At 35.9% G+C, this 24642-nt stretch overlaps 1 protein-coding gene across 7 annotated transcripts in view; it reads left to right on the forward strand.

Moving 5' to 3' along the window:
* LOC122833121 (rho GTPase-activating protein 42) overlaps positions 1–24508 on the forward strand; it is a 117877-nt gene extending 93369 nt beyond the window's left edge. For 4 of the 7 annotated variants that reach the window (XM_044120437.1, XM_044120438.1, XM_044120432.1 and 1 more), the window contains 16 exons: positions 2626–2735; positions 3224–3280; positions 6208–6286; positions 6544–6583; positions 6910–6972; positions 8834–8908; positions 9351–9435; positions 9633–9691; positions 10536–10641; positions 10743–10902; positions 12701–12851; positions 13104–13508; positions 14631–14787; positions 18248–18310; positions 18405–18484; positions 20459–24508. In XM_044120437.1, the coding sequence (XP_043976372.1) occupies positions 2626–2735; positions 3224–3280; positions 6208–6286; positions 6544–6583; positions 6910–6972; positions 8834–8908; positions 9351–9435; positions 9633–9691; positions 10536–10641; positions 10743–10902; positions 12701–12851; positions 13104–13508; positions 14631–14787; positions 18248–18310; positions 18405–18484; positions 20459–20547 (1779 nt within the window). In that variant the 3' untranslated portion in view covers positions 20548–24508. The remainder of the gene's footprint in view (positions 1–2625; positions 2736–3223; positions 3281–6207; positions 6287–6543; positions 6584–6909; positions 6973–8833; positions 8909–9350; positions 9436–9632; positions 9692–10535; positions 10642–10742; positions 10903–12700; positions 12852–13103; positions 13509–14630; positions 14788–18247; positions 18311–18404; positions 18485–20458) is intronic. The other 3 variants (XM_044120434.1, XM_044120435.1, XM_044120436.1) reach the window with 3 other exon arrangements.
* Positions 24509–24642: the final 134 nt, after the last annotated feature.

Here is a 24642-nt window from a genome sequence, read left to right on the forward strand (position 1 = left end):
CGATGACATCCTGGCAGTCTGAGAGGCAGCTACTCAGAGATCCAAGCAGGGGAATGGCGGCACTGCGCAGCTGCAAGGAGTCGATCACTATGGGGTGAGGTAGAGCCACTCCAGCAGCTAGTAGTAAACAGCTTACAGCCATGGCTAACTCCAGGAGCCAAGGTAGAAAAGCCTTTTCTCCACAGTCCAGAAGATTTTTTATACTCCAAAACGCAGCCACAGTATCTCCAAAACAAAAACATAAGTGCAATCATTTGCATATTGAGAGTCTACAGAGGCTGATAATCTCCCCACACAGCTCCTGGATTACAGTTGAAACTTTGAGTTTTATGTCAAATCCACATAAATTAAATGACAGAAACCAATTTTCTCACTGCATCTTTGATTCATTTTGTCCAGCTGTAGACTGTTAGACTCTGTCTAATCTGAGTCAGGTATTGTGCAGTTGGTGCTTTTAATCAGTTTTCAGTTAATTAAATCCAAGTCTATGGAACACAAAATGTCACTAAAATCACTCTGTCCTTCTAAAATCTTTCAGGAAATCATAAAAGTTCATCGAATCGTATCGAATTGTATCATTTGCCAAATATCGTGAGACATATCTATCGGGATCAGAATATCATATCGTATTATATCATATCGTGAGATTATTGTATCGCTACACCCTTACTAATTTATAAAAAGAATTTTATGTTTTGATCAACCTTGATAGAAACTCAAATTTTATCTGCAAAACATAGAGCTACCACTACCATGTTTCACTGAAGGCTGGGGTGTTTTCATGATTTACTGTTGCTTTTGTGCAAAACTTACTGTTTGAAATTCTTGATCCAAATCTTAATCTTACTTTTATCAGACAATAACACATACATAGGTTTTAGGAGATCTTAGCCAAGACTTATAATTTTCTTTGAAAGAAATAACTTCTCTTTTCCAGTCCTACTCTTTAGTCCAGGCATGAGAAGAATGCAGAAGATTGTTGTCACACGTAGAGCATAAATAGTTGTTGGAAATTCCTTCTCTGAATCTGTTTGGAACTTCTATTTAAACTAAACTTTAAAAAAAGGGTATCATCTGACTGATCGCACTGACGTCGCCCATTTCATTCGTTCTTTTATAGGACTAAGTTATCCTAAGCAATCTCTGTAGTTAAGCTGCTACAGGTTTAGGCTACTAGAGAACAAACTGACAACTTTTCCTCATGTTCTTCTTCTACTACTCTCCAATTTGCACCATTGTAGCTCCATGTCATGTCAGAAAACATTCACTTTTAAAAAGGCTTTACTCTTTTGAATTAATGATAAAACTGCATTTTAAACTACCTTTATTATGTTATCTCTCTGCATTCCTTGGAGATTGTAGGCCCTACATTTAAAGAAAAGTTCAAGATTGAAGAATGAGGTTCTTTGAAAAGGTTATAAGCAGTTAATATGTAACCTGCTGTAGATAACTTTGTTTACTTTAAGACAGCCGAAGTGTGCTTTTGGTCTTTGCCTCGGTCAGATTATTTGTCAGCTGCAGCCTCTGGGACCTGCTAGTATTTACACCAAATGGAGACAACATGAAAGTTGCCTTCCACAGGTAAAACATTAACTTTTTGTAACCTTTCAGCTGGACCCAGCTTTAAAAATCCCGAGTTGTCGATTCCAATAAGATTTCTAAAACATCTCCCATCATTTCTAAATCAACATGCTCTGGAAGAGACTGAAGTTGAAAACACAGAAGGAAGAAAACAGAGGAACTAAGGCATTCAGACTTCCTGTCATCTGCTGGAGTTGGCACTGAGCTTTTTCTGCTCTGAAACAAGTAAAACTGCAAAAGTACATATTGATGGAAAATATAATGAATACTCCACACCAAAGTCTAGTTCACTGCTGTTGTAGTTTTAATGAATTACAGTGTAGCCCCAAATTAGCAGAGTTAGTATAAGAATAGCTGCCCAAAAATAGCATAAATCTATGAATACTTGAGAATCCCTCTAAAAAGTATATATTTTAATTGTTCACACACCAAATATACCTTAAGGTGCATTAATATGCACAGTGTTTTAACTTGATGGTTTGCAAAGGCCAGGCAATATCGTATCAAGAAGCTTTGTGCCTACACGTTTCAGCTTCCCAAATTGCATTTTCCTTTGAATACTTTAGATATTTTCTGTGAAGAAAGCCACAAATAGTTCAAATGCCGCAAATAATTTGGACTTACACAGCCCAGAAAGTCTTTGAATAGGTGAACCCATGAAAACTGAACTGGAAATAGGCAGATAGAAATTTTTTTTTTTTTTCTTTTAAGAACAGTACAATCTCTGGTCAGCTCTTACTTCACCTACTAAACATGTCACTGATGCTGAAAAGTGTTAACTTTAAGTTGTCTTCTCTGTTATAACTTCCACACAGAAGAGTGTAGTTCTTAACATGACATAGCATTTAGGTATAGTACATTCACTAGTAGAGGAAACAAATCCATTATTGAATTTCCGACCAGTCAACAGAACATCTATCTTATTTGTGGTCATCAGTCAATTTGCTGTTGCATCTCTATTGTTTCCTATTTGTGGCGATGAAAGATCAATGAGCTTTGTTTTCTTCTCTCTTTGTGTGGATCTGTTTGTATCATCCCTGTTAGAATGGCTTCGTCTTGAATCAGCCAGAGACTTTCAAGCTCAAGTCCTGCATTCGGAGGAAAACAGACTCCATCGACAAGCGCTTCTGCTTTGATATCGAAGTGGTGGAGAGGTCCGTGAGACATATACATGAATTTTTGCTGCTTGCATAGTCTTGGGGCATAAACAAACTGTGATATTTAATGCTGTTTGCATCACCAAGTCTGTATGGTATTTGTTTTTAATATGTTGACCGAACTGTTGCCTAACATACTGAAATACCAGAGGATCTATGTAAGACACACCAGAAAAGCACTTTTTTTTCCAGTTACACTTGAATTCCTAAGATCCTGAAGCTGCATGTGAAATGTTCTGTTCTCATCATGTGTTGTCTTGAATCTAATGTATGTTACATTTTGAATGTTCTGAGTTGATTAACATCTTCAGAGAGTTAATTTTAACCATGCCAGAGATCTTCAGCACTGTTATTGACCTGCATGTTCCCCATGTCCTCCCCATCCCCGCCCTCTCCAGCTCCTGTTTGCTTGTATGTCTGCTACATCGGTAGTTGTAGTGTTTTTGAACCCGTTCCATCTTTTGTCTGTGTTCGTGTCACTGTAGAAATGACACCTGTCGAGGAACTCTTTTCAGACCACTTCAGTTTTTCTGTAAAGTCCGGTATGTGAACTGATCGGAAAAGATGCGTGAGCTGCATGTGTGCATGTTCATTTAAAACTAATTACCACTGTTGATCACTTGCCATTAAAAACATTAGAAATAATTTCAAACTACATACTGCATAAAAATATAAATACCTTTTGTTCTTACTGTCTGACATTAAGTCAGACTCAACTTTACAATATTTTTTGTGAAGTATGACCTCCTGAAGCAAAACACTCACTCACCATGATGCAACATTTATACTTCAGAGTTGGGATCTCCTCAGGTTGCAGATTCCCCTCCCCCTTTTTAATCCAAATGTTTAATCCAAAGCAATCCCATCTGAGCACAGGAAATGTCTTCAAAAATCAAGGTATTTGATTAAAACATATTACATTTGACAAGTGCCATCATCAAGATAATCCCAGTTTACTCCACAAGGTGTTCATATCAGAGAAATGGACCTCGTCTCCTTCCTGAATAAAACGATAGGACATTCCCATGATACTCATTTAAACAGGTGAATATGAAAATTACTCCCAAGAATAAATCAGATTGTTGCGATCCACAGTTAAGGTTCCTTATATTTTAAAATACTTAATAATACCTCTACTGGTGTGTCTCCATTTAATTTGTCTATTATGGTTTAACCTATCAGAATCTTGCAAAGCCACGATGTCATCTTGGCTTCCCCAATGGCATTTTAATATTTTGAATTTGAAGTGTATAATCAAAGATTCTCTATCAAATCGTTTCTCTCATTATTCTGGCGTTTAGCAATTATAAATTATTTTGTAATCCTAACTAATATGAAATAGAAGCATTTTTGTGGAGAACAGTTTGTGTTTCCATACATATATTTAACTACAATGCATAACACAGTAATAATACAGCTTATGTAAAGCATTATATTTCCAATTATCATTGTTGCTCTTTTACCACTTAAAACATAATTGAAACAAATGAAAACGTTAATCACTGATAAAGAAAAGATATTTATGTTGCCCCTCTAGGAAGATTTGCTATTGATTCGTATTTATTAGGCTAATTGCTAATCCCATTTCTCATTAAAACCTACTGTAGAGGAGAATAAGCCTTACTGAGAAGCTTCTCTGCTTAATAACACACCCTAAATGACTAAGATGTCTGTTATGAAGGCTTGAAATGAGCTAATCATGGAGATCCACACTTCAGATGATAGAATTTGCCCATCTTTTCTCTGTGTGTAAATGTGCAGCAGCTGCTTGCCCAGCACTGCTCACCCTTGGTGAGTGTTGCTGAGCAGTTTATTTGCAGGACAACTCATTTATCTTGCACTTCAATGCACCAAGGTGCCGGCCCCAGGCATAAGGACAACGCAGGCCAAGTTCCAGTCAGATTTTAGCTCATCCATTTATTCTCGTTATATCCCGAACACTCTGTCACACCTATGGCCCGGCCATAATCAAGCCAGCCGTCTGATTCTGGAAGGGTTTATTTGTCCAAATTACTGGGGATTGATAGGGATTTTCACAGCAGAAAAATACTTTCCCAGATGTTCAGAAAGGAACAAACGTATATTGTCTTCATGAAATATTGTGCAATTAATAGCTAAAAGGATTATACATTTATTTTGTAACACAAACTTTTTCAGAAGCTCAGCCAGTTTAATTCTAACATACAAATCCCACAGCTTGTTTTTTATTGAAAAAATGTTTTAATAAAGTCACAAATATGAATATTTCCTTTCTTGCACCAATGCAAATCTAAATCTGCCTGCTTAGTAATGACCTCCTCACTGTAGTAAAGTAGATTTGTCTAGTACTAACTGTCACTACTGCGTGGGTTTTTGTCCAGCATCATTTGATTATGCCACTGCTACAGTTAAAATTAAGAGCAAATAATGCTTGCATGAGTTTTAGACTGGCAGCAGCACATATTGTGGTTGTAGATTTTAATAATATAGACAGAGACAAATTTATTGGCACCCCTGTTAAGATGTGTAAAACAGCCTTGAAACGAACTCGCCTTTCGTTGCCACAACATCATTACTCACTTTTATTTGAGTGCATTTAATCTTTGGAAGAAAAAAACATTCAGATCATCTAATATACTTTACAACAGGCAGGTTTTTGTTTTTCATTATTTGCTTCCTGTTGAATCTACCCAAGGTAATTTCAACGGGCTGTTCTTGGTAAATAACAGCAAAGTCGAAATTTTTACCTTTGTGACACTAGGAGAAAAAGAGATTCATTTTATTTTACAGTAGCATATACGATATGACATGTGTGGCGACATGATGAGTCCCAAGATGCCACTCTGTGCTGCAGTTCTATAACTTCCAACTTTTTTTTCACAGCTCCATGCAGTTGTTTGATACGTTTTAATTATAGGCCTGTAGCGATGGGAGAGTTTAAAAAGGATTTGTACTGTAGTTATTGTAGTCATTTTCTCTTTTATAAAGACTCCAGCTTTACTTTGGCATTATGGTCACCTATCTTTCCCATGTGCAGTAGAAGACACATACACATATTCCAGGGAAAGATAAACTATTGAGTTACATATTAACTCCTATGAAGTATAACTTCAAATAAATATTTAGTAAATTGCCAGAAAAAATTTTTTAAATTATTTCATACTGACTGGATGTACGCAAGTATAGGTTTACTGGATATTTACCATTTTTTACGTATCTTTCCCAGGGGTGCCAACAGGTTTTTTCACACGCATGTTAGGTGCAAAATGGGCATCACTCTAACTTAAAGACAAGCGGCTTTTAGCTGGGATTGGACTTTGAAGCACAGAGCCAAGTGAGGACACAGTTTGAAGTCAAGCATTCGCACACGAGCTATTTTAGTAACAGTAGTCCTTTTATAGATGAATCAGCCAGTGTAAACACGGTCCGTCAAAGGGTCCCACAGCAATGAGATCATACTGAGACCAGCTTTTCCCCTAAAACCTTCCAGGCATGGCGTAATGACACTGCAGGCGCTGTCAGAGTCCAACAGAAGACTGTGGCTGGAGGCCATGGATGGCAAGGAGCCGGTGAGGATCTTCTGTAAAACATTCATTCTGTTCATGCTATTTGTTTGGCTTCAGTGTTTAATTGTTTTGTCTGATCAGGTAGTTGTATTACCGACTGATTTGTCTGCAGCGCCCTCTTTTGGTGGCTTGAAATGCAAAAGAATGTCACTGGAGCTTATAAGCTTTGGGGCACTGGAACATATCTGGGTCATTTTTTTTTTTTTTTTTTTTACATGTAAAAGCAGTGAAGTAATGACTTTCTTCCAAACTTTCTGCAGATTTACAACCTGCCAGCCATACTAAGCAAAAAAGAGGAAAGTAAGTGTGTTTTTTTTCATCTTTCCAAACCCTTTTCATCATTAAACTACATATATTCATGCTTGATAATAACTTAACAGAGTCACCATGCATAAATAAACAAGTAGGTTTCTTTCTTACTTATAGCTATATCTGCTCATTAACACAGTTATTCGGTATTCGCCCACTCAGCTGACACAGCAGAGCCTTCCAGCACAGAAGCTGTATCTTATTAATCGTGTTAGTTTGAGCCAAGGCATAAGGGAAGGCTGATCATTCCTCTGTGATATGTAGTTAACCCAGCCACTAATTGACATGTCAAACCCCCTTTTTGTGCTATGTTCCAGCGTATCTTAACGAGGCAGGTTTTAACTTCGTGAGGAAATGTGTTGACCTGGTCGAGACGAGAGGTGAGACATTTAAATCCCCCCTGCTTTCATGTGTCAATTTGCTCGAACAGTACCTGGTCCTGATTAATTGACTTTGTTCATTAGTATTCATTCTAATATAGTGAAATGGCATGTCATCCACAATTACAATTAGCAATTTTTCATATTTTGTAATGTTACAACCACAAATCGTGTTTTGTTGCATCTTTATGCCAGAAGCCAACACTAAATAGTATATTTTCTCCATGTTATTCATTGATTTATAAATGTTCCCAATCAACTATTTACCTTGCTAAGAAGCAAGGTAAATATTTAGCTTCCAAGCTAACTTTCTAGCTTCAAACTAAATACGTAATTCACAAGCTAAACATTTATTGCCAAGATAAATGTTTAGTTAGTAAGGTAAATACTTATTTTGAACTAAATATTTAGACTTGAGCTACATATTTTGCTGGGATGCTAAATGTTTAGTGAGAAGCTAAATGTTTGTTTGCCAGTTAAATAAATACTTATTTACCAAGCTAAACATTTAGTCTTATTTTAGTTTCCAAATAAATATTTGGTTACAAACTAAAACTTCAGTTTGAAGCCAAATATTTAGCTGGCAAATTAAATATGTAGCTTCATACTGAATATTCAGCTCTGAGCTATATATTTAGGTTGCTAGCTAGATATTTATTTTTAGACTCAATATTTAGCTTGCTAATTATTAAATATCTACTTTGAAACTGTGACATTTATAAATTAATCAATAACTCAAATTTATACTGTTACTTTTTGACTTTACAAAAGACAACCCTTATTGCATTGAGCATCATACAGAACACTGTTTAATTTTTCACCCAAAAATAGAAACATTACAACCCAAATGCAGGCTTCAAAAGACATGGTTGTCCAGTCAAACTGAGAAGACCATTAATCATAAAGACAGCCACAACGTCTATGGTAACTCTGGACAGGCTGCAGAAATCCACAGATGGTGGTGAGGGAATTCTTCTAACAGTATAGCTGTTAGTTGTGCAATCCACAATCTGTTTTTATGGAAGACTGGCAAGAAGGAAACTATTGCTTAACGAAACCAATAAGACGTCTCATTTCCAGTTTGCCTCCAAAGACTTGGAGGACACATCAAAGAAGGCTTCCTCTACATGGCTTATGGAATAAAGTTCTTCTAGGGAGATAGAGCAAAATGTAACTTTTTGGCCAAATCTGGAGAAAAACTCTGACTTCACATCACCCCTGAACACACCTTCCCTACAGTTCCACAAAGTGGTGGAAACATCAAGCTGTGGGGATTATTTTCTTCCACAGAGAGAGGGCAGATGGCCATAGTTGATGGTGGGGAAAATACAAGGCAGTGCTGTTAGAGGCTGCAAAAGTCTTGAGTTAGAAGCAGAGGTTCACTGTCCAGCAGAACAACACTAAACATAAAGCCATACATATAACATGAATGGTTTAGATCCAAGAATATTCATGTGAGAGAATGAACCATGTCCAGAAAAATTGTGAATAAGTCATGAAGTTTGAAACGTGATTTTTATAGATGCTCTCATTTCCTTCCAATCTGAGTGTACCTCAGCTAGTCTGCAAATAAGAATTAAAAAAATGTACAAAGACACTCACTAGATGTGGTTTTATGGAAAATTGAATCAGTGGAGGTCAATGCAAATGCGCACCACACTTTTCAGATTTTTAGATTTTTGAATAGAAGTTATTATTTTACATAAATGTCACATAAACTTAATATTGGTTTATCACATTAAATCCCAAATAAACAAATTTGATGTTTAACCAAAGGAATACTTTTAGAAAACACTGTAACTGAACTTACAGTCTTTTTATTTCAATAAATTAATCATTTCTTTTTTCCATTTCCACCTAGGCATCCATACATTGGGGCTGTATAGAATTGGAGGGGTAAACTCCAAAGTACAGAGGCTGATGAGCACAGTCTTTTGTAAGTTGTTTCATTTTTTAGATAAAATTGTTAATTAATCACTGTGAGCTTAGTGTCTTTGCAAACATGATGTAGTCTTTCAGAGTGAGGATAGAGCTCCTCTCTGTGGCCAGACTGTGTAACCGCCATCTGGGCTCTTTTTATCTCGCCCTTACCTCAGTAAATTACCCAAGGTTATCCTGTTTTCAAACATTTTATATACTTGAACAGAAAATGTCACCAAAATCCCTCTAAAGCTCGAGTTTTAGAGTAGGGTTGCACATGTGTGCTTTAGGTTTTCCTCTTGCATCTCTTTATCCAAGGAGACAGTCGCTATTTTTAATACCCTCTTAAACATCAGACTCAAGCGTCAGATCCTGTTGGTTTCATGCTGGCAGACTGAAAAATAATCACTGTGTTGGAGCTAAAAAAACAAAATAAAAATAAAGCTCATTTTCATCAGCTTCCAAAGCACCTGTGGATATGGAGCTGGATCCTGAGATGTGGGACAACAAAACCATCACCAGTGGTCTGAAGAATTACCTCAGGTCAGCTCGCCTCACCAGCTGCATGTCCTTAACTGTCAAGAGTAATCACTGCCTCCATTATGACTCTGAAAGCACCCTGCTGCTAGCCATGCATTCTGAGCTATCGCTGACTCACACAGAAAGGTGCTGCACTCAGAGGTCCGGTCTCACAAAATAACAGTAAATTATAACTGGACTTTGTTTTCCTCCCCCGTCAGGTGCCTCTCTGAGCCTCTCATGACTTTCAAGCTGCACAAAGATTTCATCATGGCTGTCAGTAAGTTCCGAAAAGGTTGGGTTATGTACACCGCTAAAGGTTTCTACACCCTTAAGATCATTTCTTATTTTATTACAGTAGCATACCCACACACAGACAGATTTTTAGGAAAATCCAGCTTACTGGTTCTTAGTATTTATGTTTAAAGATCTGATGTCTGCTGTAGAAAAATGAAAGGTTTTGAAAAATTAATGAGAAACAAATCCTTTTTTTATCTAATTTGTTTACAATTGACAAGCACCTTTGGCTGTTTTTTTGTTTAACAGTAAAGTAGCATGAACTTTCTGAAATGTTATCAACTCGATAAGAATTTGGCCCCTTACAAATAAAGGCCCTGCTTTACACTTTACTCTATTTCACAGCTTTTTTCATCCCATACTGTAGGCATTCTTCAGTCACTTGCATGTTGTTTACAGAAATAAAAATGTTTAGGGAGGAATTCAAGCTTGTAGCATTTATGCCTATAAATATTCCATTTGAACTGATATTAATATTGCATGTGTCATAAAAGACGGAGCAGAAAAAGTTCCCCTTCCAGGCACTACTTTAATGTTCTGATTTTGGCAAGAATCAAATGAAGAAAAACTTAAACATTTAAATCTCCCCCTTTTTTTTAGCTAAGAGGCAGTTCCATGCTGTGATTTTGATCGTTCTGCAAGTCTGAATTATCAAGAAAAGATATTTAAAGTATAGAAGAATGCTTAATTTGGTCAATGAGACTAAATCCATGAAAAATAAACAATAGCCAAAAATAAATAAGGGAAATACTGTATAACTGACAGACCTTTGGAAAAGTTTCTAATGTTATTATGTGCTGATTCCACACATTTCTGTTCTTTCTCAGAGTCTGATGATCAAAACTACAGAGTGTGTGCTGTTCATGCTTTGGTTCATAAGCTACCTGAGAGGAACAGGGAAATGCTGGAGTTACTAATAAAACACCTTGTCATGTAGGTGTTTCTGTAATGCAGCAATTACACAAAAATGTGATCTTTTGAGAGAAGAAATTAAAATATAAAACTAATGAAACTCTTCTTACATCGGCATGCAGAGTTTCTGCACAAAACCAGTCCAACTTGATGACGGTGTCTAATCTGGGTGTTATCTTCGGGCCGACGTTGATGCGGTCGCAGGAGGAGACGGTGGCTGCTATGATGAACATAAAGTTTCAGAATATTGTGGTGGAAATATTGATTGAGAACTTCAACAAGGTGAGAGATTGTTTTTAACTTCAAACAGAAACCCACCTACTTAATAATTTAAAAGCAAGAGTTAAGAAAAAAAAATGTTTTCATATATGTGACTAAGACTTTTCTATTTCCCTCTATAAGCCTTATATAGCACCCTTCCCAATTATTGAAACTCCCTGGTAAATAACAGTTGCTATGGAGACATAGTGACTGCAAGATGCCACTCAATGCTACAGTTTGGTGGCATCTTGGAATCATCATGTCTTACTAAGGTATCTCCTGATTTACAGTATGAAGATCAACTTACTTGACTGGCATGTACTTTTGTCTTTTGCATTTTGAACCTTATTGTTATATTTATACATCAAGGAAACAGGAAGTTATTTTCTCACTAATGAATATCAACACACGTCTGAAAGCATGTTTTATTATCTTTCTTGTTTTGAACAGTGGCTAAGAAAAATAGGCCTCTGCACCATGTTATATTCATACCAAACTCATCTTTACTGTACTGAACTTTGGTGTTATGATGTATTTCCATTTCTGAAGAGTACAATGGACAAATGTAGCTAAACCCAAGGAAATCAGGAATTATGGATTACCAAATAAAACAGTAGCATACTTTCACACAAACCAAAGTAGATTTTGAGATAATGTTTCAGTTGTGTTTATTTTACTTCTATCAGGAATCAACAGCTGTTGTTTTCTTAACCCCTCTTGTTATGTTGCGGGTCAAATTGACCATTTTAAAGTTTAAAAATGTTTTAAAAATAGTTGGAAGTATTTATTTTTTTTTGCATGTAACTTGTTCTATTTGTCTTAACAGATGAACTCTTCATATAAGTTGTAAATGTATTCATTTTACACATTTGTAACTCCCTGTGCATCTACATATTACATAGCTACTTGGTCAATTTGACCCGGCAGTCAAGTTGAAGGATAAAAAAGATTTTAAAAAATCCAATTCTATGTGTTTCCTTGCAGCTACGAACCATATTTCACCTCCCCACACACATACATGCACACGCACACAAGCCAACTTTCTCTCTATTCTCTTTACTTCTCTAGAAAACTGCGAGAAAGCAAGTGTCCATGCAACTTTTGAAGGGAACCTTTTCTGTTCCCATGGCAAACTCCACCCACACTGAATGGACACTCAGCAGAAGTGGAGGAAAACATAAATACTCTCTGCATGACTCATTTGTCTTGATTTTAATCAGTGGGTCAATTTGACCCAGAACAGTATATGTGTCTCAAGTTCAATTATAAAGCTTACCCACTGAAAAAAAAAAATCCAAATGTAATATAAAAAAAATTCCAAAAGAACAATTTCAAGGAAATTGTTTTTTTGTGTCTAGGTTTTTTTCAGTGGACATAAAAAATATTAATTCCATTTTTTGAATGAGTAAATGAGTACGTTGTCGTCATTGATGCTTTAATTGTGAAAAATAAAAGAACATCATTGCCCAAATATTGATTGAAATGGTTAGTATTGGAGTTAATCCGATACAAAAATGTTTTGGAGGAATCTTTTGGTTTCTGACTCTATTGCATGATTAAACACTCCCCAGGTCAACTCGACCCACGAACATTATTGCTGAACCTCAGAAATGAACATAACAGGAGGGTTTCCTAACAAATAAATAGTTTGATTTGACATTTTTAGTATGAAATTTTGTTCCTCTGATAAAATAGGAAACTTTTTCGTCCATTATTACCAGGGAGGCTGATAATGTCACATATTTAAAGTTAGGTTTTCACCTGTTAATCAGTATAAATGTGTAGATTTAAGAGTCGGTGCTCTGTTCTGGATCTTCAGATCTTTCAGCAGCCTCCGGATTCCAACGTGCCTCTACCACTGCCGCAGAGCCGGACCATCTCCCGCAGGAGCAGAGCCATCTGTCTGTCCAAGGGGCCCCGCAAGTCGCGCAGTCTTTACACCCCAACACTGTGCCTGGCAGATGCAGAAAGTGAGTACCAATGAGGTGATTACTTATCACCGCAGGTTTTCACACAGCACGTCCGGCCAAAACCTGTCAGTGGGCTTTAATTTCCCTCAAACATATGCACAAGTTTTGAATAATTACTTTAGGAATTAATTATGTGGAATAAAAGTATTCCTTATGATAAAATTTAGCTGGCCGATCTTAAATCAAAAGTGGAGTATTAAATTGTAGTATCGCAGCAGGTTTTTTATGAGGGCCCTGTTCGCCTGCTTTCTGGTCCCTGCACAGGTGACACCTTGAGCAGCAGTCCAAGCAGCACCCCTATGGGCAGCATGGAGTCTCTGTCATCCCACTCCTCAGAGCAAAACACCTCCTCCAAAACCTCTTCCTCTGGAGCAGGAAGATGCCTCGGCAGGTCGGACCTCCTGCGCCAGACACCGTCGCAGCTCTCGAATGGCCCCAGTAGCGCGGCGTGCGTCAGCAGCCCCGAGTCCAGCTCCAGGGAGGAGGGTGGTCGAACAGATGGGGAGTCTGAGGACACTTTCAGCCTGTCCTCAGTCAGCACAACACCTCGACTTTCTCCCGCACCCAAAAAAGCCCCCCACTGCCGCCCCGACCTTAAGCCGGCGCTGCCGAGTCGCTCCGTTTCACCCTCACTGAAATCACTGCCAGGATCTGACGGTAGGATAATTATCAGACATCAGAATTAGTGTGACAGAGCGGATCAAAAAGATGTTTACATCCACCTTTCATAGCTTTCTTCTTATCGTTTGACATTCATTTTCTGAAAAAGCTAGAATAAATAGTTTATTCTTACAGGATATTTTAATGCTTCTGTTAAACTCAGTAAATGTGTTTCAACTGCACATTTAAAATATATGTGCATGTTGGGAGTTATGGACCTTCACAAATATTATTTTTTGTGGTATTGTTACAATAATGATAAAAGTGATGACTGCTATTTATTACTTTTTTGGTAACTGTATGGTTGTGACTGCAGGGCCCCACAAAAACAGATCTTTAAAAATAAAGAAACATCCCTATTTGTACACATTTCCTTATGTGACACCAATTACATAAGGAAATGTGTTACCATATCACACACAAACTGATTTTAATCAAATGTATTGATATTTATTGATACTTTTATTGAACAGACAGTTTTGGGAGTTTCAAACGTCATTAACTGGAAATGAGCATGACAATAAGTAATCAAAATTCTCATAAGAAATTCATGATGATAAATTATAAACAATACATGTTCCCTCCTGGTTCTATGAGCCCAATAATAAAAGCAGTAAATGTTGTTACACACAGTGAAACAAGTTCTTTATCAATGTAGTCTGAAAAGTCAATCATGTTGGAAGAAACTTAGAAAAACATGGCTTACACTTTTCAAATGCATTCTTGAACAAATGCCTGAATTTTTAGAGAGATATTCTGTTCTTTGAAAACATTACAATTTAGGTTTTTGGCTATCATTTCAAGTCTACCAAGATATACCAACTAGACCAAAAATATGTTTGTGTTTTTGTAGTGTAAATGAGGTCTGTCGGAAGGAATGGCCAAAGTTATGAAGTATAAAGGCAAATAAAACCTGCAACTATTCTGATTTGAATAGCGCTAATATGAAATAATTTTCACAATATCTAAACATCTGGTTTACTACACCTCTTGACATAAACTTGGCAAATTAAATTGCAGAATTAAAAGCGTCTCATTTCCTGAGTTATTGCTTTATCATCACATTTTGTGTCTTTGAGTCAATTATAATCTGTTATTTTTGTGTCTCTGACTCTCGAGGTCAGCGGAGCTGTTCTGGTTCTGTCCAAAGTTTATCAACACTGGAGACCAAAGAGAGCTTAAAGCCTGGTGATCACCCCAACCTTCCACTGAAGCAAGTGATCCGCCGCAGGATAGACGCATCGGTGAACAACGGCTACCAGAGGCCAGGCTCAGTGTAATGACATTTTTATAGATACATATATACAGTGATGTCAGTAACGCGTTAATTTGTAACGCGTTACTGACGTCGGACCACTTTTTTCAGTAACGAGTAATCTAACGCGTTGCTATTTCAAATCCAGTAGTCAGACTACAGTTACTTTTCAAAATCACTTTGCGTTACTATCTTCTTTTGTTATTTAATCATATTTCCTCTACGCCTCTTGTCGAGCGACCGACGTCTCTATTCAACAGAAATGTAAACAATGGGAGGGATCTTTAAAATCCTTCTTAAGAGTTTTCCAGACAACAGTGGACCACAAAATTATTCAAGTTTTTTTATTTTTTTGTACTGTTTTTTGTACAATCTCCTCTTCAGTTCAACCTTATCAGTGAAGACACATTGTTGATGTTACCATTATAAAACAGCTTACAATTAAGTATTGGCAAAGCTCAATGTGATTTTCACAGTAGGCGGAGCGTTGTTGTTAGCAGCTGGTGAAAGTAACTAAAAAGTTACTTTTAGTGTAACTTAGTTACTTTCCAAATCAAGTAGTCAGTAATATAACTAAGTTACTTTTTCAAGGAGTAATCAGTAGTCCAATTAAAGTTACTTTTTTAAAGTAACTATGCCATCACTGCATATATATATATATATATATATATATATATATATATATATACTTTTCTGTCTTTTATCTATTCCTGTGCGCTGAAATGATAAACTAGCTGGAACAGTTCAGTACTTTGATTTATTTAATTGTTTTGGTTGTATATCTAGTTTCTTGTTGTTCTTCTGAGTCGGCAAGTAATTTAAAACTTTTATCTGAGCTTCAAGAGATATTCAACGGACAAAATGGTTTATCTGTTATCCAACAGAACACAAATAGTGATACCCTTCTTTTTTAAATCAATATTATTATACTGGATGCATATATTGTTTTGCAAGTCTTCATAACACTTGAACTTTTTCACATCTTATTACATTACAACTACAAGCTTAATTTTTATGCAGAAGGGAGTAAATGATGAAGGGTTTTCAAAGGTTTTAGCAAAAAAAATCACTCCAGATCAGTAAATGTTAAAATCTTAAAAGTGCCCCCTTTACTCTGTTACCCCTAAATATATCTAATACAATCGTTTGCTCCCAGAAGTCCCGCTTTTTGATTTACTCTCAACTGTTCTGTGAAGGTCTCAGTTTTTTTTAGAACATTAGTGAAGAAACAACAAAATGAAGAACAAGGAACACAGCAGATAAGTTGGAGATGAGTGTTGAAGAAGTTTAGATTACGATTTATTTACCAAACAATATTCCAAGCTTTGAACATTTCCCAAAGGTCTGCTCAATCTGTTATAATGACTCAACTGAAAACTAGGACTTGAAGATATGAGCTTAATGTTTTATCTTGATAGTTTGTGGTTTTCATTATGACTTCTGTAGACAGTCAGAGCCCCACAAATACAAATACTGCTCTGAAAAATAACACTCATCTGTTATCAGATAGGCTACTTCCGCACAGTTACATTAAGTAGTGCAACTGTACAGGCAAACAGCATGCAATAACTGTTGCTAATAATAGTTTTATAGTTTTACAAGAACCTGTGACATCAACAGTGGAGTAAATAACCAGGACAGCAAAAGTAACTATCTTAAACACACTGTCAGCATTGAGGATTGGGAAACATCACCAATAATTTAGAATTATTATGATAAATCACACATTATCATGATAATATATCTATAAGCAGGATTAATCAGAGAAGCAATGAAGAGGCCCATAGGAACTTGATAGGAGGTGCAAGGATCCACTATTCAGATGGGAAAATCCTATCAAAGGCTGTTGTCTTTTTGAAAAGTCAACAGTAACAGGTGAGTGGCGTAACTGAGACGGGATAACATAGCTGAGTTTAGTGGGCTTGATCATAGGGAAGCAATAGGAACTGAAGCCAAAGGGATAAACAGCCCTAAAAGTAAAAGAAGAAAATTAACACAAATACTCAAGAAGTGTAGCAAACATAAGGAAATGTGTAACACCTACTAGACAATAAAATTAACAGCAAATCTAAATAGCAGTAATGAAACTAATGAGAATAGGGGAAAAAAACACCAGTGCAGCATGAGAGGAGTAATGTGAAAAGGGAAAAAAATCCAAACGTTAGAATAAACTGTGAAGCTAGACAAAATTTGACATGACTGAATCTGACTGGAAAGGAGTGACAGGAACTGAACAGAATGTGCTAACACTTGCCTAAATAAAACAGAAAGGGAATAATCTAACACATTAACAGGAATAATCTAGAGAAACTATTCAGAAAGGGGAACACATAAGTAAACTATGAAAACAGACATACCAGGAAGAGCTAATATCACTAAAAGTATTTTAACCCATAACAAAAATCACAAATCAAGAACCCAAAGAAGGAAACCAGAAAGGGGCTGTAAAGGACTTGAGACGGTGATGAACCTTTTGGCAGGTCAACAATCATAAACATACATTACAGTGGAATGGCTTACATTAAAACAAACTGCAGATCTGAATCCAAGATCCCTGTGGCAAGAAAAATGACATTCATTCAGATTTGAATTAAGGTTAGCAATTTTGCCCCCCAAAAATATTTGACAACAGTTTCAGTCACTAGATGCATCCCACACTATTCAGATTTTTATCTAAAAAAAAAACCAGAATCATATTTTTTTAATTATTTTCATAATTATGCACGATTTTGTGTAGCCCTGATTACATAAAAAAGTGTATTGAAGTTTACATTTGCATCGTGACATAATGTAAAAAAGTTCTAGAGCTGTCATTACTTTTTCGGGGCTCTGAATATTTACAGGGCGACATGGCACCACAAATCCGCAATAACCTGGTAAGACTGGAGCACAATAGCTTAGCAGCAATTCTTTCCTCCCTCTTTCCTTCCTCCCCCTCTTCCTCTGACTTGTCTGCCTCCCCCCTCCTCAGTTTATGAGCATTGAGAGGTTTCTAAAATCAAATGAGTGCATGTTTGGAGATTTCTTCTGTGCTCTGGTGGGAGGGCTGCCTTTAATTGCATTCTGCCTGCTCTAGGGTTGATGTGACCCAGCAGCAGTCTGTGCTCGTTCTCCTGGGACAAACAAGTTGTTTGACTTGTCGTGTCTGAGGAGCCAGTCACACGGTCTCGAAAGCAGTCTTTCCCTGTCCAGCACCCACCCAGCCTGGCCCGTAAGCTCTGCAGATGACCTTGACTCCTACGATTGGTGTGCTCTTGGTTCATGTGCGTCTGTGTTGCGTGTTTCACCTCAATTCTGCGCCATGACGAACTTCAGTCTGCCTAGAGGAAGGAAGCCTCCCCTTATATGTAGTTTTTGCCTTTCGTGTCGCTCTAAACAATGCGAAATGCTGGTCAAACCAACTGAACAGATGTGATTTGGTCAAAAACAAAAATTGTCAATCTTTCTTTTACAGTTGTATCTTATTTCTATTCCTTTTTAGGGTTGCTGCCAGAGCGCTCCTTTTTGAAAATCCCTCTTCTTCACAATCTGTCCCTATAGGAAGGTAACACATAACAGAATCTACAACATGTAGACCTTATTATTAACTCTGATACTCGTTCAGATTCACTGCAATCTGTCTTTTCTTGACTTTATAGAAATGCCAAGGCCATGTATTCCTGTGAGGCAGAGCACAGCAATGAGCTCAGCTTTCCTCAGGGGGCGCACTTCTCAAATGGTATGCAAACAGAAACTTTTTCTATGTCAAAAAGTGACACTCACACACATATATATTTCAAGCATTTATTTCTGTTTCTATTGATGGCCATATGTCAGAAATTCAAGCCAACTTTATTTAAAAGCACTTTTAAAACAGCACTTTGGCATCACATAAAGAACATCAACATAAAGCAAGCAAACACGTAAAAGGTATAAAAATAAAAGTAGAATACTTCACCAAACCAAAAAAAAATTTAAAAAATCATAATTTTTTTTATACAGAAATGTTGTGCTATGACCACATTTTGGCCTTAACAATCTGGAGAAAATTGCTGACTATACTGATCACCAGTAAGCTCCAAAAGGACTTTCCCAATGTTGCTGGGAATAAACAGATTATCATTTGCAAGCACAGCCAATTTAAGCAGAAGAAAAACACGATTGTAAAAAGTACACAGGCAATAGGCAGATTCAGAAAGCATGGACTGTGGATCCAGTGGATGGTTGCATTGCTTTTGTTAAGCCACTCCTACACCAAATATGACTTTAGGAGTTTCTAATTAGAAAGACGATTGGACTACACTGTAATACTGCAAAGTGTTACAAAGTATTTATTTTGTCTAGTTTCTGATGCAAATACAGTTGAAACAAGACAAAACTAACTAATAAGTAACTTTTCAGGAAGATATAGGAGATTGTTTTAGCTCAATAAATTCGTAATATTATTAATGTACTACAATATTTGTGCTAGAAACTTGACAAAAATATTTTGTAAGATTGTATGATTATGCAGTGTATTGTTTGATGGTATAAAGTCCACCATGAAAAGTTTTGCATCTCATCCAAAAATAAAGCTCCCTGTCCATGAGAAGAGCGCACTGCAAAAACAAAATAGCAATTTTTGTCTAGTTTTCAGTGCAAATATCTTTGTACATTTTAAATATGACACAACTAACTTGCAAGTAACTTTTCAGCATCACATGGGATCTTATTTTAATTCAATACTTCTTGAATATTGGTTAAAAAGTTTTACCGGCATTTTTCAACTTATAACAACATGGGAAATTTCTTGTTATAATTGCAAAAATCTGCCACATTATTAAGGACTAACTTACATAAAACAAGTTCTTACATATTCCTGCAAAGTTTCTTGTAAGATAGTTTCAAGTGTGTGAAAATATTTGCATTAGGAAGTAGACAAAAAAAAAAAATACTTGGTAAGATTTTATGGGTTTATTTGCTGTGTGAGATCCAGTGTGAGATTTCCATAGTTGATGATAATTGTCATACTGTCATGCTGATAATACATGCTGTAAGCCATAATCATCTAAATAAATCAAAACTAAATGTTCACTTTTGGTTTCAAAAGTGAACAAAATATGCCTCAGTATACAGTCGTATTGTACACTGAGATATACAGTATGTCTGTATATCTCAGTGAACAGGCATACTGAGATATGCCTGTGTATTAGGTAGAGGTTTGCAGAAAGGTTTCATATAACAACAACCCCACAACCCATTATGCATGCTGAAAATCTTAACCATGTTATTTTTATTATTGCTTCATGTTTTTTTTCCAATAAAGAGATGGCTTGACCCATAAGCAGAGCAGTCAGGTCACTGTAACCTAGTGATTGGCTCTGGTGCCTGTTCCCTGTTATCACAGCCAGCAGAGTCTGCCGCCAAAGGCAAAAAACGTCAACAAATGCGTCCATCATTTACAAGCAAGCTTAATGCTTTTAATTACTCTCCACAATAATTACCTTCCTGGTGTTGATGATTTGATGCTTTGAGTTTAAATTGTACAATACACTCCAACAGCTGACTGAAAATAGCAGGCTGATCCTGAATCATCACAATGCTTTTCACTACATTTTGTTGTAGAACTAGTACAACTAAAATACAACAACCTGTTCTTTCTCCAAGACTTACAAATGTTCTCTCTCTGTCTCTCTCTCGCTCTCTCACTCTCACTCTCTCTGATGTCCTTTAGTCTACCCCTCCGTCGAACCAGGCTGGCTCCAAGCAACATACGAGGGCAAAACAGGTTTAATCCCAGAGAATTATGTTGTTTACCTGTAAAAGAAGCTAACCCTGCCATATTTTTATGATAGCAATGGAAAAAGAACTCTGTGCTCACTGTTAAGTTCCCAATATCCAGTTCCCTGACAGAGAATGATATACACTCATCATCTGACATGAATCTCTTATTAATTTTGTATTTGGAGTGACATATTTGAATCGTTTTTTGGGGGGTTTTCCAGAGTGAAATGGTAATGCAATATTGGGGAAATTAAGATGTGTTTGGACAGGTTAAGAAAAAAGACATTTTACCTTTGCCTTCAAACTCATAAAGCAAAACCTGTAAAATTCAAGGCAACAGTAAAATATCTTTTTACTTAGATTGTCCCAGATTCCTCAATATGTCCCAATAAACTTAAAGCCATCCTACTACTTTGATTAATTTTGAAAACAAGAACTGAGTGCCCAAGTTTGGCTTTATTGTGGACTTTCTTTAATAAATACAGTCAAAGTTATACATATTGAATATGCATATTCAATATATATAACTCAAAGTCAAACTGGACTTTGATCAGTTCCTGGTCAAAGTCAAACTGGACTTTGATCAGTTCCTGGTCAAAGTCCAGGTACTGAATATTAGCACTCTTCATTCATTCCCATTCAAGCATTTAAAGAGTAAAATTTGCAGATGCTTACACAGAAAAGCCAAATGCCTTCAGAAGAAATGTCTCATGATCAGCTGCAGCAAAGACTGAGCTCCTTATCTGCTATGGCAGGAACAATTGGAGGAGTTGGAGTGAGACTGGATTTATGACAGGTCATTTAAAGCCAGAATAAGTCTTACATGTAACCATCTCAATTTAAGACCTTAAAAATCCTTATATGTGCCCAGATTTTTAATGTGAGGTTCTAAATTATATCTAGTTTAAATTGTAGCTCTTTTTTTATTGTACTTCTCCTTTTTGAGACATGTAAGGGAGGCATTAGGCAAACATTAAGCTTTTTTAGGAGTCATCCCAAGAAAACCAAATTAAAACAACACAGAAGGAGTGCACTGCAAATCCACCTCCAATATTTAATTTGAACTATTTTATTGTTCTAATGATAATGTTTCAGACATGTTTTGGTTCATGACTTTTTTTTTTTTTTTTTAAGCTTACTTCAATTTAAAACTCAAAATTATTAAGACGTTCATGCAGATGTGGCTAAACTTTTGACTATTGTTTGCCAACATTATTTGCATTTATAGCAGATATTATTGTCAAGGCTTTCCCAAACTAATGACCAATTCTATACCTCCCTTTATGACATTTTGATGCATTTGTTTGCTCCACAGAGCAATTCAGCTTGGCATTAAAGTCAGATGTAAAAATAATACAAAATGACGGCACTGATTTCTAGTATTAGCCTACAGAATCACAGAGCAATCCATTTCTCTTTTAATTATTTTATTCTCAGAAATGTATCCTATATGAACCCATTTCACCACACTTCATCACAAATCTGTCACAAACATTTTGATTGATCAAGCTGTGATTTCAAATAAAATAATCTATTCTGTTAGAATATAGTAGAGAAAGCAATAATGGTTTTGCACCTTAGTATCTCTGGACTATTGTTTACCCACTGAAACTGTTCCTGGCTGTTGCCTCGTCAGTTATATGCTACTGTACAACACCTGCTCATGTTTTTTTTTCTTTAAGATTATATTAAATATTTACTTCTTGTAACTGTCTGTTACTGAATATTGGCACATCAAATATATGTTGTATGTAAAAGTTATTTCATCAAATGTATATTGTGTGGTCAGTGGTACACTGGTGTACAAGTAACGACAACTACACAAGTATGACATTATCAGTGAAAGAAGACATTTAATACATATTTACTCTTGTCAACATTCCCACACTAAAAATCAAAAATTGTCTACAAAGTTAAAGTTAGTGATACAGTTTCAGAAAAACCCCCAAAGAAAAACACAATTATTTTTTCAAACTTTAAAAAAAAAAAAAAAAACAAACAAAAACACCCGGCAAAGTTAAACTTTCTCTCGTTTCCCAAAATGTATTTGGGAGAATATTTGACATTTAGCTCCTGCCAGGATCAGGCTGTTCTTTTCCATTTACGGTACACTTCAAAGAATGCGAGGTGGCCTTGAACACTTGATGCTGAACTACTACTCCCTTACAGTAAATGAATTTGTTAGGGCATGTCAGGGAAATGATACTCATTTCCTGAATATGTCAAAATTGGCATACTTTTTCACACAGTTATTAGGATTTCTTGCAAACATTCAATTTATCCTAAATAAATAGGTGAGCAAATACAAAGTGAATGATCAAACCATCTGTCCAGGTACATGTGGTTTATATTTCACTGAAGGATAAACAAGTAGAGTGTTGCAAGTATTTGCCCCTCACAAATTTCTTCTCTTTTTTGCCTTTTTGTCACTCATAAAAGTTTGACGTCAGATAAAGATAACCGTAAATAAAATATAATAATTTTTTTAATTAAGAAAAAAAAATAATAATCAGTCCCATACCAACTGATTATGTAACTTGTAATAAGACTGCCATCAAGCATCAGGTAATTCTTTTTTATTGCTTTGGAGCATTATGACCCCCTTCTTTGCAGAACTGTCTTAGTTTGAAGACTTTCAGTGTTTTCTGCTATAGAGCAGATTATTTGTGATTTCTTTAATCAAGTTAAGCCACCAAGTCCTGAGCCAGAGAGTAGTGTGAAATCTTTAGCTCCTGATCATCACACTACCACCAACATGTTTGGCCGGTGGAGGCATTGCCTGTTTTCACATAGGAGTATATAAGTCTTTATCTTTTTCCCCTTAAAACCAATGAGATTGTTATAAAATACAGCTTTTTAATGTTTTTCCAGGTTGACCTGAAATTACATTAATATTTGTTTGATAATCTGAAGCTTTTACGTCTGGAAAATAAAGCAAAAACAGAGGAATCTATGAGGAGAAAATAAATTTTCATTGCAGGAATATTTAAACTGAGATCTACATGTTGGATAGATAACCTAAACCTGTTCAACCACCAAAATCTAAATGCTGTGTTAACATGGGATTATGTGTCAAGGTTTGATTGATTAGTTACATTTTTAATGTGAAAAGATTTGATGAAACATTTTTGACTAATCTTACTTTTTTATGAACTTCACTGGCTTGAATAAACTATAAATATTCTTCATTCTTTAAATGATAAATATGATTAATTGTTCTCTGTTCTGAAAATAAAAATGGCTGGTATTTGTGCACATACGCAAGTTGTTTTAGTTTTATTTTGGTGTGTAAATATTTAACAATGGGTAAGATCTCTCCAGTTTTCTCTGCCTGCCCAATTTGAATTTGCACGTCCATAAGCTATGCAGTTGTTCTGCACAGAGAAGGCAAAATTTTGTTCCATTTTTTGCAGCTTCAGTACAAAAATATTAGTATTTCAGATGTTTCTTTTTTTTAATCTAGAGTGTTGACGTCATTTGGATAAAACTGTACACAAGTGGCAGAATGGAAAATGTTTGATACACAAGAATACACAAAAGATTTAATGACGGATGCTTTACAGGACCTAACGCAATTATTGTCACCTTGGTGGAGATGTGTAAAAATCTATAAAACTTATCTATTGTAGCACTAAACTCTCACACATATTTTAGTTTTTTGGAAATCTATCATTTAATTTGAGCACATTGATTAAATTAATTTTAAAAATCTTAATACATCATTTTAATGCATTAAAAGGATGTGTTTTGCATCATTTTTAAAATGAAGTAGATTAAAATACACCATTTTCATTTAAAATGATGTATTCATGTTTTAATTTTTTAAATATTTTTAAGATGGTTATAATGTCTGGGTTTTTTGATTAGCTTTGAGGCCCACCTGTGTTCTTGGGATCTAAATATGAAATGACAAATAGGTCTATTTTTTATGGTTGCTCTCCAAATTTGAAAGACAAGAGAACAGATGAAGTAAAACAAATGCTTGTTGATCAATATATTGCTTAAAGAAAATAGCAATACGACTGAACTTCTCTATATTTTTAGTCAGAATACTGACTAAAAAAAAAAAATATTTTTACACATCAACAATACTTGTGGAAGACACTGTATTGTGTTTATGATACAGTGCCTTGC

This window comes from Gambusia affinis, linkage group LG06 (assembly GCF_019740435.1).
Source record: "Gambusia affinis linkage group LG06, SWU_Gaff_1.0, whole genome shotgun sequence".
NCBI lineage: Eukaryota > Metazoa > Chordata > Actinopteri > Cyprinodontiformes > Poeciliidae > Gambusia > Gambusia affinis.